Genomic DNA, 21,825 nt, shown 5'->3' with positions numbered 1-21,825 from the left:
CCTGGTCTGGATGGATGCCATGCGGAATGTCTGAAAAATGGAGGTACAGTGATGGTGGACTGGTTGGTGAGGTTATCTAATGTTTGTTGGAGAGAGGGTAGAGTGCCGGAGGACTGGAGGAGTGCCTGTATAGTTCCTCTTTACAAGGGAAAAGGGGACAAGTGTGAATGTAGTAGTTTCAGAGGGATTAGCTTGTTGAGTGTAGTTGGGAAGGCTTATGGGAGGATCTTGGTTGAGAGGATTAGGAGAGGAACAGGAGTAATTGGTGAGGAACAGTGTGGATTTAGGACAGGTAGAGGTTGTGTAGATCAGATCTTTGTGGTAAGACAGATATGTGAGAAAGCTATAGGAAAGGGGAAGGATGTTTTTTGGGCTTTTATGGATCTGGAAAAGGCTTATGATAGGGTAGACAGAAAGGCACTGTGGGAGGTTATGAAGATATACGGGATAGGAGGAAAGCTTCTGGGAGCTGTCAAGAGTTTTTATGAGAATAGTAGAGCTTGTGTCAGGATTGGAAATGGAGAGAGTGAGTGGTTCGAGGTAAAGGTGGGACTTCATCAAGGATGCGTTATGTCACCCTGGCTGTTCAACTTATACATGGATGGGGTGGTGCAAGAGGTAAATGCAAGGGTAGTGGGCAAGGGATTGGAGATGGTTAAAGAAAATGGAGAAAAGTGGGAGGTGAGCCAGTTGTTGTTTGCGGACGACACTGCGCTTGTGGCAGGATCGGAGGAGGGATTGAGGAAGTTGGTGGCAGAGTTTGGGAGAGTATGTGATAGAAGAAAGCTAAAGATAAATGTGGGTAAAAGTAAGGTGATGAGATGTACAAGGGGTGAAAGTGGCAGTAGACTGGAAGTGAGCATTAAGGGAGAGCGACTGGAGGAAGTGGATAGTTTTAGATACTTGGGTGCAAATGTGGCAGGGAAAGGTGGAAAGTGGAGGTAAAATGTAGATTGAGAGAAGCGAGTAAATGCCTTAGTGGATTAAAGAGTGTAATGAGGAATAGACATTTGGGAATGGATACTAAGAGGAGACTGTATGAAGGAGTGATTGTGCCAACAGCACTGTATGGGGCAGAAACATGGAACATAAGAGAAGAAGAGAGAAGGAGTTTGAATGTGTTTGAGATGAGGTGTCTGAGAAGTATGATGGGGGTTACTAGGCTAGATAGAATGAGAAATGAGGAGGTGAGGAGGAGAACGGGGGTGGAAAGGGAGCTGGGAGATAGAGTTGATGAAAGAATATTAGGATGGTTTGGACACATGGAAAGAATGAGTGAAGAAAGACTAGTAAAAGAGGTGTGGAAGGCAGATGTGGAGGGAGTGAACATGAGGGGGCATCCTAGGATGAGGTGGATGGATGGGGTGAAGGGGGTTTTGGGGAAGAGGGGAATGTCTGTTGAGGAAGGATGGGAGAGGACAGAAGACAGGGGTGAATGGAGAATGGTTGTATATGGATGATGTGATAGCATGAGGTGGAATGGGCGGGTGGATGGGGGGTGAGGTAGTGTGTGTGAGCAAAATTTGACGCAGCTCGAAGGGATTTCTCCCCGTCCTCTCATTTTATGCAATGGGGGGACGGAGAGGGGGGGTCGCCGATTTAATGAAGCGGCCTTGCTGTGGATGTGCTGTGTCTTGCGACACTGCTTCTGACCCAGGGCAGTGGACAAGGTGCAGGGATGACCCGTCATTCAGGAGGTGCTAAGATAAGATGGAGGGTGGAGGGGTGTGGAGTGTATTCAGGGATGGAATGGGTGGGAATGATTTTATGCCTTTTTCTTTTTGGCTACCCCCCTTGTAAGGGGGAAAAAGCCTTGGTATATGTATGTATGTATATATATATATACACACACACACACACACATTTATGGTGAACAACTTTGGTATTTACAACTATGTAAATACAAGGGTGGTTCACCATAAATATAAATTGGGTGATGAAGGAAGTTAACAAAAGGGTGGTAGGCAGTGGGGGAAAGTGGTAGGTGAGCCAGTTGTTTGTGAATGACACTGAGATTGCAGCCAAGTCAGAAGATAGATGGAAGCAACTGGTAGTATATTTCAAGAGGATACGTGAGAAGAGAGGGCTGGGAATAAATGTGGGCAAAAGCAAGGTGACAAGATGTACAAGGAGTTATGGGGGTGGTGGTCTGGAGGCAAGGGTGAGAGCTTTAAATATTTGGGGTTACACATAGTAGGGAACTGAGAAGCGGTGGTGAATTATGGAATAAGGATAACAAATAAGTGTCAGGGGAGAATGAAAAGTGTCATGAGAAATAGGTTTCTGGGGATGGACACAGAAAAAATTGTACGAGGGAGTGATTGTGCCCACGGCACTGTATGGAACAAAACATGTTGGTGATAAAGTGCTTAAGAAGTATGATGGGGGTTACAAAAATGGATAGTGAGAAATGAGGAGGTTCAATAGAGTAGGGGTGGAAAGAGGGGAGATAGGGTTGATCAAAGAATACAAAGATGTTTTGAGCACATGGAAAGAATATGTGAAAAAAAAACTAGCCGCATGTAGAAAGTAGGAACTTGATCATGAATGAGGTGGATCAACAGTGTGAAGGGGGTACTAAATTCAAAAAGAGTCTGAAAGAAGACTGCAAAAGATAGGAGTGAATGGAGTGGTGGTAACAGGTGAGGAAATGACACTGCCTAAAATGATGTTCTCGTCTGCTCCATAATTTCAGGAATGGATGGGGCACAGGAATTGTCATATAATGAAGTAGTGAGGATTAACCAATTCAGGCTGTCAAACTACTTTGGTAGAGGTGCATCTTGCTGCATTGCCTCTGACCCAACCAGTGTGGTGGGGGACAGGGATGACCCCTTCATCTATGAGGTACTAAGATTGGAGGGACAATGAATGGGTTTTTGGATGGATGTACAACTCTGCCACCCCCTTGTATAGCGAGAGAGCCTTTTGGTATATGCACAGATTGACAGACATACACAGGCACAGACATCAAAGGCCCTCTCCCTTACACAGAAGCAGCAGATCCAAAGGCCAGACTCTAGTGTGTAATATTTACCAATTTGCTAACCATCTTATGAAATATCTACATGCACATTCAACCTTGTCAGATATTACAAGTTACCTTTGCTCCATAATGTCATTCTATATTTATGTATACTTTTTTAGAATTAAGAACATATGAAATAATTTGAGGACAGAAGGGAACTACAATATTTAACACTCCAGCTACTATTTCACAATCTTCCAACCAAACTATTGTATCAAGGATGCAATACAGAAAGCTAACCCCACTCCAAGCTACAAAGATTCATCCTAAAAGTACACTTACCCATGTTATACACTTCTGTCGTGTTTCTCTGTCTGGCGGGGGAGATTTCTTTGCCAGCCCAAGAGGTTGCACCCGAAGCACTGTTCGAATGTACTGTCGTTAGGGACACTTCTTGTTTATTCCATGGCCCAGAAACAAGCACACTAGACCCCTTGGACTGTTGGGGAACATTTCTTGGAGGTGGTAGCTGCTGCTGCATTCCAGAACTTTTACGAACTTTAGTTTGTTGCAGTTGTTGTTGCTGCGGCTGCGGCTGCGGCTGCGGCTGCGGCTGTGGCTTGTTTGATATAGAGTGTCTAGGTGCAGGACTTCCGGTTTCTTTGGCTTCATTCAACTTCTTATTACTGTTTTCACCTGACATTTGTCGTGAGATCTGGAGGATCTCATTCATAACAGAATCTAGTTTTTCATCCAAGTCATCATCCTTCTTTGATGAAGAGTAAACACTCTTTGATTTGGCTGAACTTCCACTTTCCTTTGCTTCACCAGCACTACTACAAGTTCTCACGTCAGAGCCTTTCGACTTCATGTCTGTTACCCGAGTCTTGTCACCACTTTTAGCAAGCATGTTTTCTGTCGACTTTTCCTCGTCGCTTGAGAGATCAATTATACTAACAGCAGGAGAACACTGCTTCTGCATAACATTTTCATTAATCTTATCAACTGTTTTTATAGTCAAACTTCCCCCACTTTTAGGAACCCCAACACTACCACTGTCCTTCTGACTGACCCCCCCACTCTTAGCACCATCAACACTTGCACTTCTGCTTTCATTTCCCCCACCTTTTTCTGAGGAGAGACCACTGCTTGTCAGACCTGAACTCTTTCCACTTGTTATTTTACTACTGTCTACATTCTTGTCCTCTTTGCCAAGTCCTAATCTGACAGTATCAGAAGGGCTACCTATTTTGCTATTCACTGTTTTGCTACCCTCCACTGTGTTACCTCCCTTGCTTTGTGCACTGGTCTCACTCCTGTCTTTCTTTTCACCATCAAATTTCTTTTCTATTACAACTTTCTTAACATTATTGTCACTCACTGCTGGAGACTCCCCTGTGCTCGCTGCAACTGCTTTCACAGTGGTAGTCCCCGTTGTGATTGTTTCTACTGTCGATGGTGCGACAACACTAGGTGGTGTCATAGGAGGTGGTGTTGCAGTCTTTACAGTTGTGCCTGAGGTTGCATTTGGAGTGGCAGGTCCACCAGGAACTTTGCCAACAGAAGCTGAGCTTCTGCCTGCGGTTCCCACAGGACTAGATGGACCGGGTGAGGATTTATTCGACCCTGGAGACGACTTTGGAAGTGCAGTGGCTGTCAGTGAAGGTCTTGGTGGCTGCGAAGGACGACTTGGAGAATTGTTCGCACTACCACTGCCACTACCACCACCACCAACCTTTCGATTCACAGATGGTTTGAAGTTCTTGTCTCTGAAAGAGAGAGAAAACAGGATGAAATAAATTTCATAATTGAAAATTTAAAACTAAGAAACTAAGAGACAAGTTTGATGATCTGAGAGTGTGAAAGAAGTGGACAGCTTTAAGTATTTGGGTTGCATATGGCAGTGAATCAATCAATCAAACTGTTGCCCAAAGATTCTCTTAGTCCACACAAAGTGGTTCTTGTTTCTCTTGGGAGGGATTCTTCTGTGATACTGACGTCTAAAAAGGTTTGTTGGAGAAGAATGTTTGGTGATGGGCAGTCTTAAAAGTACTTATTTTGTGAACTGATTAATCTAAATTATACTTGTTAACCGCTGATATATGAGAAGTGAATTTATTATAAGTGGAAGACATTTAAAGCAAGTTTCAACTGTTAGTAGAGAAGTGTGGCTAGAATGAAGCACAAGAGTGCATGTTTTGGTGGTGAGATTCCATAGATTTTTAAGGGTTTTCTCAACAAGAGTATTCGCAGTTTTAGCCATTCACGGGGGTTTTGAGAATGTATCCCCCACGAATAACGAGGGATGACTGTATATATGTATGTGTATATATAAATATATATATATACATACATATATATATATATATATATAATATATATATATATATATACATATATATATATATATATATATATATATATATATATATATATATATATATATATACACATATACATACATACATACATACACACACATATATATAAGTGGAGTACCCCAAGGCTCTGTTGGCTCCAATAATGTTTGCCATTTATATAAACTACATGGATGAAAGAATTAAATGCTGTATAAACTTCTTTACAAACAATGCAAAACTATTGAAGAGAGTGAGTAACGAAGAAGATTGCAAATCTTTTCAGGGAGATCTGGACAAAGTCTGGAATTGGAGTAAAAAGAATGAAGTGAATTTCAACATTAAAAAATGTAGTATGATGGAATTTGGAAAAAGCAAAAATAGAATATCCGGTCAATACTAGTTACACTGATAAGACCAAAATTAGAGTATGCAGCGTCACTATGGACACCCAGGAGGAGGAGGAGGAGGAAGAAGATAGAAAGAATTCATAGAGCACTAACAAAGATGGCACCAACACTTAGCATGTTGACATACGAACAAAGACTGGACCCGTCATCCATGAGGAGCTAAGATGAGAGGGAAGAAAGGGTGGTAGATGGGAGTGGGTACTTGCCTTTTGAATTTGGCAACCTCCCTCATAAGGTGGAAAAAGTCCTTGGTATATACACACATACATTAACAGCAAAAACAGAATTTCTGGACAATATAAAATTGGAACCAAGGAGGTAAAGAAGGAGAGATCCGAACAAGATTTGGGTGTAATTATCTCAAACGACTTGTCCTATGACAAACAGATAAACAAAATTGTCGGAGAATCCTACAACTTGCTAAGATCAATAAAAGTGGCGTTTACATATTTGGATGAAGAAATGATTAAAAAAATATTGGTCATACTGATAAGGCCTAGACTAGAATATGCGGCAACATTGTGGTCACCCAGTACCAAAAAAAATATAAAGAAAATAGAAAGAATCCAGAGAGCAGCAACAAAAATGGCACCTACACTTGCAAACTTGTCATATGAGGAGAGATTGGCTAAACTGGAGTTACCGACTCAGAAGCAAAGAAGAGAAGTGACCTACTGACCATCTACAGAATCATGAAAGGCACAGAAATACTCGATAGAAAGGACTTGTTAAACTGGGACAAGAGAAGTACAAGAGGATATGGAAAGAAAATAAAAAAACATAGCTACAGAATAGATCTGAAGAAAAACAGTTTTCCACATAGAGTGGTGGACACTTGGAACAAACCATGAGAGTAGCTCCCCTTCCTGGAAAATACAACTAGGTGAACTAGGTAAATATACCAAAGGCTCTTTCCCCCTAACAAGGAAGGTAGCCAAAAAAAAACAATGGCATAAAATCCACTCCCACCTATTCCATCCCCAACATACTCCACTCCCTTTCACCCCCATCCCTTCCTCTTATCTTGGCCCCTCCTGGATGACAGGTCATCCCTGCATCTTGCCCACTGCCCTGGGTCAAAAGCAGTGTCACAAGACACAGCACATCTACAGCAAGCCCCCTTTACTAAATCTTCAACACCCCCTCTCCATCCCCTCATCCAGAAAAAAAGATGGGGAGAAATCAGGTCACATGAAGAGTTGTCACCCCAGAACACCCACATGAAGAGTTGTCACCCCAGAACACCCACATGAAGAATTGTCACCCCATGAGATCCCACCTGAAGAATTGTCACCCCAGTACACTGAATATCAACAGTGGAATAAAGATTATGTTCGTCTAGGTTGAATGAGGGCTATGCTTGTTGTTATCAACTTATACAACTGAAGAATTGTAAACCCAGGATGGCCCATATGAAGAATTGTCACCCTAGGATAGCCCACATGAAGAATTGTCACCCTAGGATAGCCCACATGAAGAATTGTCACCTTGCCGAAGACTGGGGTGACAATTCTTCATTTGATCCAAGTAATCCCTTAGGGCTGCATCAAATTATTTTTTCACACATACTCCCTCACATCTGCCTTCCACACCTTTTATTAGTCTTTCTTCACTCATTCTTTCCATGTGTCCAAACCATCCTAATACTCTTTCATCCACCCTATCTCCCAACTCCCTTTCCACTCGTTCTCCTCCTCATTTCTCACTCTATCCAGCCTAGTAACCCCCATCATACTTCTCAGACACCTCATCTCAAACACATTCAAACTCCTTTTCTCTTCCTCTCGTATGTTCCATGTTTCTGCCCCATACAGTACTGTTGGCACAATCACTCCTTCGTACAATCTCCTCTTAGCCTCCACTCCCAAATGTCTATTTCTCATTACACTTTTTAATCCACCAAGGCATTTACTCACTTCTCTCAATCTAAATTCTAACTCCACCTCCTCTCCACCCTTTCCTGCCACATTCTCACCCAAGTATCTAAAACTATCCACTTCCTCCAGTCGCTCTCCCTTAATGCTCACTTCCAGTCTTCTGCTAATTTTACCCATTGTGCATCTCATCACCTTACTTTTACCCACATTTATCTTCAACTTTCTTCTTTCACACACTTTCCCAAACTGTCACCAACTTCCTCAATCCCTCCTCTGATCCTGCTACAAGCAGTGTCTTTTGCCAACAGCAGCTGGCTTACCTCCCACTTTTCTCCATTTTCTTTAACCATCTCCAATCCCTAACCCACCACCCTTGCATTTACTTCTCACACCACCCCATTCATGTATAGATTGAACAGCCAGGGCTACATAACACATCCCTAACCAAGTGCCACCTTTACCTCGAACCACTCACTCTCTCCATTTCTAATCCTGACACATGCTCTACTACTCTCTTAAAAACTCCTGACAGCTCCTAAAATCTTTCCTCCTACCCCGTATATCTGCAAAACCAGTGCCTTCCTGTCTAACCTGTCATAAGCCTTTTCCAAATCCATAAAAGCCCAAAAAAGATCCTTACCCTTTCCTATAGCTTTCTCACATATCTGTCTTACCACAAAAATTTAATCTGCACAACCTCTACCTGTCCTAAATCCACACTGTTCCTCACCAATTACTCCCTCTGTTCCTCTTCTAATCCTCTCAATCAAGATCCTCCCATAAGCCTTCCCAACTACACTCAACAAGCTAATCCCTCTGAAACTAGAACACTCACACTTGTCCCTTTCCCTTGTAGAGTGGAACTATACAGGCATTCCTCCAGTCCTCCGGCACTCTACCCTCTCTCCAACTAGCATTAAATAGCCTCACCAGCCAGTCCATCACTGTACCTCCTTTTTTTAGAGATTCATATATATATATTTATATATATATATATATTTATATATATATATATATATTATATATATATATATATATATACACACACACATATATATATATATAAACACACATATGTGTGTATTGTGCTCTGCCTCAGCTACCACCCCCTTAGAAGGGGAAATGCTGCCTTTATACAGAGACAGAATTAAATATTAATGACAACTTTCATGTCTATGTAATCACTTGCAACAGTGTAGTTTTCACAAATACATACGTAATAACTCCATGTGCCTGGTAACTCTCCTTGTAGAGAATCCGTCCTGTGACCCAGCCCTTCGGCCAAAGAGGTTTCACTTCAGAGTCCAAGAAACCCAAAATATGTTCATCCGCGGTCTCGGACCTCTTCTTCACCATCTGCCAGAACTTGACCCGAACTTTCACGACATTGCAAAGATATTGTCTGTGGAGGAATAATATATAAATAAAAACTCGTGAGTATAATCACCAATTAACATAATTATCCAATTAATAATGTCCCTTCCCACCTTGCTCAAACACTCATTACCCACAAATTATGGAATATATTCACCCCCTTTCATTCATTACTGTTAAAACTGCAAAGCCTGGACTCTCAGTTTTAGACACTTTTCTTTAACTATTACTCTTTACTCTCACAGCCTTTTGCATGTCATCCAGACCACACGCTCTCATATATTTATTCATCCCATCCACCCAACTCATCCAGGACCACCAATTTGTGCATCCTCTGAAGATATTTACTTCCATCCATTCTTATCAAATTACCCATCCCACCTCAGATTGGCATGTTGTACTTTCCCCCAATCCCATCTGTACCCCAATTTCTTCACAAAACCTATTCTTTTTTACTTTGTCATATTCAGTAACTCAAGACAAATGCAAGCCCTTTAATATGCCCAAAATGCAAATGTCATCACATATGCACATCCATCATTCCACTGCAATAAATGCCTATTTTGGGTCCACCTTGAACACACCAGTCAGTCAAGGAGGAGAGAGAGAAAAAAAAAAAAAAAAAAAAAAAAAAAAAAAAAATTACTCATTTTTTGACACATCTATTCTATATGCTAAGAGCTCCCCCACCTTTAAATGGGGGTAGCCAAGTCAAAGGCATGTACCTACTCCCTTCCATCATCCCCCCCTCTCATCTTAGCTCCTCATGGACAAAAGGTCATCCATGCATCCCACCCACTGCCCTGGGTCAGACGCAATGTAGCAAGACACAGTACATCCACAGCAAGGCAGGGATCTCTCCTCTCCATCCCCTCAAGCAGAAAAAGAAAAGATGGGGAGAAATCCCTTTGGGTTGCATCAAAATATCATTCACACATAAACTCCCTTACACATCCCCCACCCCTCCCTTCCTTGCATAATAGTATCATCTATACACAGTCTCTGCCCACTCACCCCTATATCCTGCCTTCTCCCTTCCTTGCTCAACAGATATTCCCTTATTGCTCAACACCCCATTCATCCCATCCATCCATCTCATCCTCAGTCATCACTTCAAGTTTACTCTCTCCACCTGCCTTCCACACCTCTTTAACTAATCTTTCATCACTCATTCTTTCCAGGTATCCATGCCATCCCAATAACCTTTTGTCAGTCCTACCTGCCATCTCCATTTCCACTTCTGCTTTCCTCCTTATTTCTCATTCTAGCCAACCTGGTAACCTCTAACATACTTCTCAGACATTCTATCTCAAACATATCTGACACATGCATAACTTTTATCCCTCGCACAAAAGGCATTATAATGAAGACAAACAAGAAACTAAACACAGATCAAATAAAGAAATAGGATTTGGACAGGAGAGGAAAAAAATTGATAAATAAAAAATCATCACTATAAACTACTTTTAAGAAAATACCCAAAGACAATATACAAACAATAAAAAATAAGGCCTTCCAAATAATAATTGGCGGGAATAATAATAAAAAGATAATAATACATACATATACCAAAGGCTTTTTCCCCCCCTTATACAGGAGGTAGCCAGATTTCCTCATCAGTTCAAAGAAACTACTCCCAAGAAAACTAATAATTGTACTGGGGCACCTGTGTTCATGTCACCACCATGCACTTAAACAATATAAACACGCAACTGGCCTGGCAACTGAGTTTCAACCACCAAACAGAAGGCAACAAGCACACTTCACTTCGCTCTTCTACACTCACTCCAGACAGCTTTACTAAATACTTTCTATGAGTGACTTATGCACGACCTGCAAGAAAGAACAGGAAACAGACAAAATGACTGCCAAAACTGCATTCAAAACAAATGAAGAACAACTTACCTAATCTCTTCTGTAAAGATAAATTTCTTCTTTGGTAGTCTTGCCTTCTTTTTGGTAGTCCCTCCACCTCCACCTCCACCACCTTCCTCATTCCCATCCTCCTCCTTGTTGTTGACCTCATCACTGCCCTCCTCCCCCCTGCAAGAGAGAGTAATGCCATTGTCAATATTTACCTTAGATATGTTACAACAACGGAAAAAATATAGAAAGTCAAATAAATTGAAAAATAAAAATAAACAAGTAAATAAGTAAGAATATTTAGATTGACCTTTTTATGATAAATTGATCATGGAAATCTCTTAATCATTATCAACCAAGATACTAAATCAAAACTGGTTAAATAATTAAGTGTTCTTTTTCCCCATGTGAGTAACACTAACTAGAAATATAAATCAAACAAAGATCTATACAATGCAAAGGTGCCAGCAGCCGGAGCAGAGCTACCATGTTTTGTGTTCCATGAGCCAGAAAGGAGAGTATGTCTGGGAGAGGTAAAAGCTTCATGTATCCAATGTCCTTTTGCATTTAGCACTAAATAAGACAAAACAATATACAACACAGAATAATTCAAAGATAACAGATGAAACTGGGAAAATTCTGTTCCTTAACCCAAAGTAGACCATAACCCAATATTTAAAATCCTGGAAGTACATTTACAATGCAGGTATAGCAGGCACAGCGTATTTGGTAAGATGTAAAATGAAATGCCCAAAGTTACCACCCATATTATTTGACCATCAATTTTTTACAAAAACTTGTCATTATAAAACCAGTATAAAGCAAACCCTTTCTATGTACAGAATTTCTTTAGTCATAAGTTCTAGAGACCAATAATGAGCACCTGCATGAGGTGATCCTACAAGACAGATGTCAGAATGAATCACTCCGTATTGCCCATCTTCAAAACCCATCAACATTCTCACCTATACATTCCCAAGGAACCGACACTTAGTATCTGGACTAGACCCAAGATCCCCATCTTCTCACTTTAACTGTATTTCTTTCACCTTTCCACAGAAGGAGAACTGACAACCAGCAAATGCACCCCTCCTTCTTTCTAAGCCAGTGACACAGAAATGGCTCCACATTAATACAATGTACAACAGTCCAAGGGTTCTTCTCAGATATCTACAGGTGGGCCTGAGGACCATTGCAGGCCACTGTAGGGGGTGAGGGTTTTCAGGCAGTGAAATTCAAAGCAATAATCATCATCATCATCAGATTCTATTGATCATGTACATACATATACCAAAGGCTTTTCCTCCTTACATGGGGGTTAGCCCCTTACACGGGGGTTAGAATTTAATAATGATGATAATTGTTGCTTTGAATTTCACTGACTAAAACTATGATGATACTGCGATGCAAGGAATGGAATAGTCATGTGTGAATGATATTTTGAAACAGCCCCATCTTCAATTTTTCTGCACGAGGGGATGGAGAGGGGGGTTGTCAATTAAATGAAGTGGCCTTGCTGTGGTTTGTGCTGCATCTTGCTGCATTGCTCCTGACCCAGGGTGGTGGGCAAGATGCAGGGATGACCTGTCATCCATGAGGAGCCAAGATGAGAAGGGAGTGGAATGGGTGAGGATGAAACAACACAACATACATATTGCCATATTGCCATTATACAAGATACAAAACCACAATGCTAACAAAAATACCTTTATTTCATAATTTCACCATCAGACATAAACCAGACTAACAGTAATGGTAGTGCACTTGTCACCCTAGTCCACCAATCCATCTGCTTTGTAGCCATAACCACCACCACAAAATCCTTCCTCCCCCTACAGACAGCACTATTGAAACCCAATCAATCCAAATCCAAACAGGTAATAAATCTACAATTACAATAGTTAACATGTACATCCCCCACAATTCCCAAGAACTTCAGGCCTGACCTAAACCAACCAAAACATGATACACCTTATAGCTGGCCACAAACACAATTACACCAATTACAAAAATGCAAACTGGGAAATTTTCACTGAAGAGACAGAACAACACTGAGACACTGAACAATACACCAATCACAGACATTGATACTGCTGTGCACACCATCAATATAACCATAAACCAGACAAGAAATACATCCTCAGAGGCAACAAAATTACACAACCCAAACTTCACATCAAAAATACAGTCTCATAAGACAATGTGACATACTCAAACACAACACCCTCAAACCTATCCCTCAGAACATAACAGACCAAATACAAACACTTAACATGGGTATCAATGCTAAAATTACAAACAAAAGACACCAATTGGAAAACCTTTGTAAACATAATTACGAAAACAAACACCAAAAAAAATGCATAATATTTAACAGCATTACACTATCCGATAGTAATACAACATGCCCTCACCCTCACTCATCAATAACCACAACAGTCAACTTACCATCCAATAGACAACAAGCAAACACACTCATAAATCATTTTGCACAGACAAGCCATCTCATCCCTCAACTTGACGACCAACACGTCCTCCAACATACGTGCACTCACCAACGGTATCATCTATACACAACCATGCTCCACTCATCCCTATCCCCTGCCTTCTTCCTTCCTTGCTCAACAGACATTACCCACTTCCTCAACACCCCTTTCACCCCATCCATCCATCCATCTCATCCTCGGTCATCCCCTCAAGTTCACTTCATCTACCTCTGCCTTCCACACCTCTTTTACTAATCTTCACTCCTTTGTATGTGTCCAAACCATCCCAGTACTCTTTTATCAACCCTATCTCCAACCTTTACCTCAAACCCCTCTGTCTCCATTTCTAATTCTAACACAAGCCCTACTACTCTTGTAAAAACTCTTGACTGCTCTTAATAGCTTTCCTCATATCCAATATATCTGCAATACCTCCCACAGTGCCTTCCTGTCTACCCTGTCATAAGCCATTTCCAAATCCATAAGGCCCAATAAACATCCTCCTTACTTTTTCCTAAAGCTTTCTCACATATCTGCCTAACCACAAAAATCTGATCCACACAGCCCCTACCTTTCCTAAATCCACACTTGTGCTTGTTCCAGCCTCCACAAACACAACTCACCCACTACACTACATGGCAGAACACTTGCACACACCAAGAACCATCAAAACAACACCCAAATTCCTTTATCACACACAAACACTTTATACTCTTCCTCCAAAACCACCAGACACCAGCCTCCAGAAGCATATCCATAATCATATCACTCACTACCCCATCAACAAGCTGGAAGAGAACACATTGCTAGAAGCCAGACCCCTTGATACCCATCCCTCTGAATCCTCTCTCCCTTGAGAGGAGAGAGTCTACTGTGCCAGTCTGCAGTACAACCACCATCCAGTCCCTCTAAGTTATCAGAAGAGGCTTGATGACACCATCGCACATAACTCTCCAAGATAACACTTCACCCTATACTATACAACACTTTATGGGAGACCGTTTTGTACACAATCGTGCACATCAACAACACAATATACACTCTATAAGGGATATGTGGGAAACCCCATTCCAACCATGGCCTTCCTCAAGGGGATGGGATTGCTCAGCCAGACAGTGCAGGGAGCAACAACAACAACAACAATTCTGTACTCCACATGGACTACCTAGATATGAATTCAGTTAAAAAATCCCTCCCAAGATGCACAAGAACCATGCTAGCACAACTACAGGCCATCCCCCAGCAGTGAAACAATACCAACACAGAAAAGGCCTTGCCACATCACTGTATTCCCCCCAGATGCAGTCACCAACTGAAGACACAGAACACATCCCGCCCTGCTCTTCTTTAACACTACCCAGACAACTAAAGAGCATCTCTTCCTTGGGAGACCTGTGGGCCAATTTGGTGCCGGTGGTCAGTTAACTGGGAACCATGGGTCTTCTGCAAGAGACCTGGGGCAACAGATTGATTACCAGCTCTCTTTCTACCCTTGCTCTCCACATTTTTCACTCTATCCATCCTTGTTATACCTACATTGCTTGTTAATACTTCATATCAACACATTCAGGCTCTTCCTTTTTGTCTCCTTCAAATTCTATGTTTCCATTCCATACAGTGCCATAAACAGCCTCACTCTCTCATCCCACCTTCTCTTTGCCCTGATGCCTGTTTCTGGATCCTAACACTGATGTTGATCAAACTAGGACAATTTATGTCATTCAGAAGAATTCAGCTATGGGTGTTAGCATTACATCTGGACCTAATCATCTGGTAGATGTTAACTGTGCTGCTTCCACCTCCAAGCTCAAATGCTATTTCTGTGGTTCTCTTTATGAATGCTGCCAGTGCCTTGTAAGAAATGTTACTCACAGAATGCAAAAACTCTTCAGTAGATAAGCCTATACAAATGTGAAGTTTCTGGAGATGGTCTCAATATTTGTCATGGCAATGATTTGCTAACTGAAAATCAGCAAAAGGCTGGCAGCTTTATGTTCCACACAGAAAAACAAAAACTTGGTCAAATAAAAATGTATAAAATTCAACAATAAATAAAACTGGGACTTAATAACTACATCATTTGTTGGTTTGGTAAAGAAATAAAATTCTTACAAACACAAACATCAAGGAACCTCATCAATAACAAATTGTTAGAATTGAACATCATACTCTGCCATGCAGGTGTATTGAGAATTGCCCAATTGATTTGAGTAAAGATTTTTTTTATTCCAAAGAAGAGGGGAGAAGGGTGTGTGCTGAATGTCTTGTTTATTCGTGGCTGAAGCCTCAATTCTACAATTAATCACACTCCTCTCATCAAGGCCATTCATTCAAATTACTAAGTATAGATTTCAAGTCTTCTGCACTCTACCTCCAGTAACTGCTATATGCATACAGAAGTGGATAATATTTATATTTTCTTCCATTTGCTTCTGCATGTCAGAACACGACTGTTGATACTGTTATTTTGAGTTTGATTCGGCATGTCATCGTACTAGCATTCTGATTGTGGATTTTCATTCATAGCTAAGCAGCTGCATAAGCATCACTATTACTTCAACAAGGAGAATGTGGTGATGGTTCATGCACATCAAAAACCAGCTCAACACCCTCTACAATATCAGCACCTAGGTATGGACAAAAAAGGTCTCCTGTTGGCATGCTCCTCCTTTGTAATTCATCAAATGGAAATCTGAAGTACCCATAGTATTCAGCAACAGTTCTCTGGCCCACACAGATTACATTGAACACCTCATCCTACAATGCCCCACACTAATAATCCCTAGACAACAACACATCTCTTCCCTCAGTGACTTGTGGGCCTCTGTGGGCACCTGGGGTCCATGGGTCCCCTCTAAGGGAGACCTGGGCAACAGATTGAGTGACTGATCATGTAGTTCTCTCTATGAAGAAAAGGATTGCCAATTGTGTTTTTATGTGGCTCTATTTCTATGTCACTGTCTGGTGGGAGGAAGAGGAGGGGAGCAGTTACCAGTTGTCAAAATTTCCTTATGTGAAAAATTAGAAGAATGATAGGTGATGGGGTCAGAGGAAGATCTTGTACCTAGTCCAAAGACAGTGTACTACTCACTTGAGACTGCACCTACACACTGATAAAGTTGTCAACAGAGCATGTAATACGGTACAGTACAAAATCATGGCACGGTAAGTTTATGATTCAGTTTATCATTTAAGTCCCGCCTCTCAAACTGGGCTAGGATGGTGCTTCCTTACAAAGAACATTTTGAAGCCTGGAAACTTAATGTAGTATACATACATACATATACCAAGGCTTTTTCCCCATTACAAGGGGGGTAGCCAAAAAGAAAAAGGCATAAAATCATTCCCACCCATTCCATCCCTGAATACACTCCACACCCCTCCTATCTTAGCACCTCCTGAATGACGGGTCATCCCTGCACCTTGTCCACTGCCCTGGGTCAGAGGCAGTGTCACAAGACACAGCACATCCACAGCAAGGCCGCTTCATTAAATCGGCAACCCCCCCCCCTCTCCGTACCCCATTGCATAAAATGAGAGGACGGGGAGAAATCCTTTCGGGCTGCGTCAAATTTTGCTCACACATACTACCTCACCCCCCATCCACCCGCCCATTCCACCTATTCCACCTCATGCTATCACAACATCATCCATATACAACCACTCTCCATTCACCCCTGTCTTCTGTCCTCTCCCATCCTTCCTCAACAGACATTCCCCTCTTCCCCAAAGCCCCCCTCACCCCATCCATCCACCTCATCCTAGGATGCCCCCTCATGTTCACTCCCTCCACATCTGCCTTCCACACCTCTATTACTAGTCTTTCTTCACTCATTCTTTCCATGTGTCCAAACCATCCTAATATTCTTTCATCAACCCTATCTCCCAGCTCCCTTTCCACCCCCATTCTCCTCCTCACCTCCTCATTTCTCACTCTATCCAGCCTAGTAACCCCCATCATACTTCTCAGACACCTCATCTCAAACACATTCAAACTCCTTCTCTCTTCTTCTCTTATGTTCCATGTTTCTGCCCCATACAGTGCTGTTGGCACAATCACTCCTTCATATAGTCTCCTCTTAGCATCCATTCCCAAATGTCTATTCCTCATTACATTCTTTCATTCACCAAGGCATTTACTCGCTTCTCTCAATCTACATTCTAACTCCACTTTCACTCCACCTTTCCCTGCCACATTTGCACCCAAGTATCTAAAACTATCCACTTCCTCCAGTCGCTCTCCCTTAATGCTCACTTCCAGTCTACTGCCACTTTCACCCTTGTACATCTCATCACCTTACTTTTACCCACATTTATCTATAATCTCACCTGCTGCTAAGCAGCTTCAAACCATCTCAACCCCTGACCTCTCACTAAAGTAACAACACTAATTCACTCAGCCTGTGAGCATCCCTTTGGTACATTTATGATATACAGAAAAGTACAGTAACTCAAGTAAGATTTTTCTTTCTACAGTTCTGTAATGTACAGTACAAAGGTTATTACAACAGATTCCTACTGCAACTTGCACACCTAACTTCAGTGCACAGGAAAGGAGCAACACTCGTTGGATTCCATCTATCCTTTATCATATCTAGCCTCAAATTCATGTAGTGTATAGTGTGTATGAAACCTTGGTGTAGAAGACACCAAATGAGTTCCCTTACAGTAAACTGTAGTAAATACAATGTAGTAGTGATTATAGACACAAATGCAGAAACTGGTTGTAACAGTTATCATGTTGCCAATGACATAACCAAAGCTTAATGTACCAATACACCATGTCAGACATCCATAGAGGTCAGAGACTGCAGTAGGAATCTGGTAGGTGTCTCCCTTGGCTAGGACACCCCCATTTAAAGGAGTAAGGGCCTCTTTAGTATATGTATTATAACTGATATGTCCAACTAACTGTTTTATTTGATCTTCCACCATGTAAATGACTTGGGGGATTAAAAAGTGTAAACATAGAACATAGGAGAGGAAGAGAGGAGTTTGAATGTGTTTGAGATGAGGTGCCTGAGTGGTATGAGTGAGGTTACTAGGCTGGATAGAGTGAGAAATGAGGAGGTGAGGAGGAGAATGGGAGTGGAAAGGGAGATAGGGTTGATGAAAGAGTATTGGGATGGTTTGGACACATGGAAAGAATGAGTGAAGAAAGATTAGTAAAAGAGGTGCGGAAGGCAGAGAAGGATGGAGGGAACACGTGGGGGTGACCAATGATGAGATGGATGGATGGGGTAATAGGGGCATTGGGAAAGGAGAATGTCTGTTGAGGAAGGATGGGAGAAGACAGAAGATAGGGGTAAATGGAGAATGGTTGTGTATGAGAGGATGAATGAAGCAGCCCTGCTGTGGATGTGCTGTCTTGCGACACTGCTCCTGGCCCAGGGCAGTGGGCGAGATGCAGGGATGACCCGTCATCCAGGAGGAGCCAAGATAAGATGGAGGGAGGAGGGTGGATAGGAATGTAATATGTGGGGATGGAATGGGTGGGAGTGGATTTTATGCCTTTGGTTTTTTACTACCTCCCTTGTAAAGGGGAAGAAGCCTTTGGTATATGTATGTACATCATGTTTACATACAGGCCTGGGTATAAAACTTGGTACAAAATTACTGTACAATACTTTACTGTCCTAGTACATCACGAAAGTATATCTCAAGCATGGTACGAAACACTTCCATTGGTATGGATTACAATAAGTAAATTGTACTGTACCATACTGCACCTTCTGGTTGTTAATGGAATTTGATGACGAGTGATGGGAAAGGATTCTCTTTGATGTCTGTCTTGCAGGACCACTGTGATCAGGCTCTCACTGTTGGTCCCAAACAGGAAACAGAAGTAAAAAGAAAAGAAAAGAAGATACGAAGAAGAGGAGGAAGAAGAGTTGTTTAGTATTTTGTCAGAAAGAACCAATGCTTCTGTCCTTGGGGAAAACCACACTTGAAGAAATGGGATAAGGGATGGTGGACAAAACTTGAGGAGAGGAGAATAGAGGGATAGTAGAAGTTAAGTTGTCAGCTGCCTCTCCCCCTACAGGAATTAGTCTCCAATCACAAAAGAATGCTATGTGACTTTGGTCTGTAATGATATCACTAAGGTCCCTAAAATACTTACTGCATAAACCTTATGCAGTCAAACCATATGGAGGAAGAAGAGGAAGGAGGAGGGAAAGAGGATGAAGAGAAAGAGGTAGAGGGAAAAAAAAAAAAAAAAAAAAAAAAAAAAAGTGGATAAGAAAGACAAGGAAGGAGAAGAACAAGTTGAAGAGGAAGGGGAAGAAGAGAAAGAAAAGGAAGAGTATTAGTAACATGTCAGCAAAAACTGGCATTTGTATCCTTGGGGGACAAAATCAAAACCAGACAAGATAAGTTATTGTGGTGGTAAAGGGCAGATTTCAGGAGGGCAGCAGAAAGATGGAAGAGGGAGACTAAGATGAGGAAGAAAAATAAATAAATAAATAAAATAAAAAAAGATATAAAACAAAAAAAAATTGTATTTCCAATATAAAACTAGACTTAAGAACACCCATCATAGTGTGGTGCCTGGCGGGCAGTATTGTGAGTACATACAGGCCTCGACAGGCTCAGGAGACTCTGCTGCGCTGCTAGGTGTGAGCTGCTGGGCACTTTCAAACCCGGTCGATTTTGTGACAAAGAGACCAAAAGAATCATGCAAAACTCCATCAACTCATTCTGGAAAATGTCTTTTGTGGCCCAGAAGGTATACACAAGTGACGACTACAAAGTCATGCCGTATGGCAAATGGATGAAGCTTTCGACACGGGTTGAAAGGCTCAGCAGGTAAAGCCACCCCTGCATGTCCCTTTATTTACTGAAGCAAAGTATCAAATGATCCAACTTTTCTACCTTAGATTATTAACATCAACATACTGGAATTTCTAACTTTAGCTACTTTATTTTTTTTTTTTGTCCTCTGAAAACTACTGCGCTACATTTCATAAAAGTTTAATGAACAGGACGTGCAGATGTTGGCCAATTGTTCTGGGTGACAGGAAGGGTGATGAAACGATGGATAGGTGATAAAGGAAGAGACGCAAGAACCACATTCCACCTCTTTAAGCCAAACAACCCATTTGCAAGCTACTGACAAACCTGGCAGTGCATCCAATCCTCCTCCTCATTTTCTTTTTCTTTATTCATTTCTCATTTATCTATTTATTCTTTTCTTTTATTTTTGTTTCAATTTTAATTCAAATTGTCGAATAAACACTTCACGGTTTTACGCCAATTGTTAATGACATCCAAGTTCATGACTGACACCAATTGAGGGCTACACAGTACAAAGCTCCTCTTGGAAGCAGTGGGGCATTGCATGCCATGGTCAGGACTGCCACCAAGCACCAGGTTACTCAGTCCCTCAGCCAACACCTCAACCTCCCCTTCTTCTATCAACGCAACAACCAAAGCCACAACAGCAAAACACTAATATCTTTGAAAGAAATCCAGCACATGTAGTGAAGAACTGTACTATGAATACCTTTGTAATGCTTGACAAGACATAAGCAATACTGAAGGTTACTTCAATATCATCAACATTAAAACCCAATTTGGGGAGCTCAGAATAGATAAAGTGAAAATAAAATGTAAAAAAACACCACATTATATGATCAATTGCAAAAAATGGGTTTCTTAAGTGATCGTGTTTAAGCAGTAACGAAACCCAAGAGATTGTTAGAGGGTAGCCATAATCCACAGTGTGGCTTTGGTTGTGCGTGAGAGAATAAAGCATTCTTAGCACGGACCCGTGGATGGGGTGGGGCTTACCAGAAGTGATAGTACAGCTCCCAGTACCTTTGGGGGCTGTCAATCAAAAGGTAGTCACTTCATTAAAAGTGTCTCAAAAAATGGCAATCAAAGCTGCTCAAGATTATATTTTCTTTCCTGGTGTTTTTTTGTCTCCATCTTTGTTATATGATAAGACACAGGATGTTCTCTTTTTGTTTTTACTCAAAAAGACCTTCAAACAGGAGGATGTCATCTCATGGCACTAAGACCTATCTCATCAAATTGGTGTGAAATCTTATGTCTATGTTATGCTAAAGCAAACCACTGGAAAGAAAAAATATAGTAGCATACTTAGACTCTGCCATCTTCTGACACTCCAGTGCATGTTCCTCTATCAAGCTTGGCATGGCTTTGTCCACCACTTCTTTTAATCTGCAAAGGAAAACCAATGCTTTATTATATGACAGAAGACACTTCATATAAGAGGATCATTTACTACTAGTCATATTCAAAGAAAATTTCAGTTGAAGAAACCATCATGTTTCAAAAACTATTCATTTCAGTAACTCCTAAAATATCCATCTACTGACCTTAAATTAGTCTACACACTTAACATGGCAACAAAATTTGGAAACTGTTCTGGGAAAGACCAAAACATTTCAGATCAAAGGCAGACCCATGACTAAGGAGCTTTGTTCCTTCAGACATCTTTTCAGCCTCAAGGTAATCCATTTGCGA

General features: G+C 41.4%; 1 protein-coding gene across 8 annotated transcripts in view; it reads right to left on the bottom strand.

Moving 5' to 3' along the window:
* Positions 1-21,825, bottom strand: part of yem (yemanuclein) — a 167,310-nt gene that overhangs the window by 118,435 nt on the left and 27,050 nt on the right. For 7 of the 8 annotated variants that reach the window (XM_076189097.1, XM_076189094.1, XM_076189098.1 and 4 more), the window contains 5 exons: positions 21,439-21,519; positions 21,127-21,162; positions 10,892-11,029; positions 8,829-9,014; positions 3,311-4,737 (listed from right to left, as the gene is read on the bottom strand). In XM_076189097.1, the coding sequence (XP_076045212.1) occupies positions 3,311-4,737; positions 8,829-9,014; positions 10,892-11,029; positions 21,127-21,162; positions 21,439-21,519 (1,868 nt within the window). The remainder of the gene's footprint in view (positions 1-3,310; positions 4,738-8,828; positions 9,015-10,891; positions 11,030-21,126; positions 21,163-21,438; positions 21,520-21,825) is intronic. The other variant, XM_076189095.1, reaches the window with a different exon arrangement.

This window comes from Oratosquilla oratoria, chromosome 8 (genome assembly GCF_046742065.1).
Source record: "Oratosquilla oratoria isolate Oo_2021 chromosome 8, ASM4674206v1, whole genome shotgun sequence".
NCBI lineage: Eukaryota > Metazoa > Arthropoda > Malacostraca > Stomatopoda > Squillidae > Oratosquilla > Oratosquilla oratoria.
Note: the sequence above shows the minus strand (reverse complement) of the source record. Positions and strands in the feature narration are given on the sequence as shown.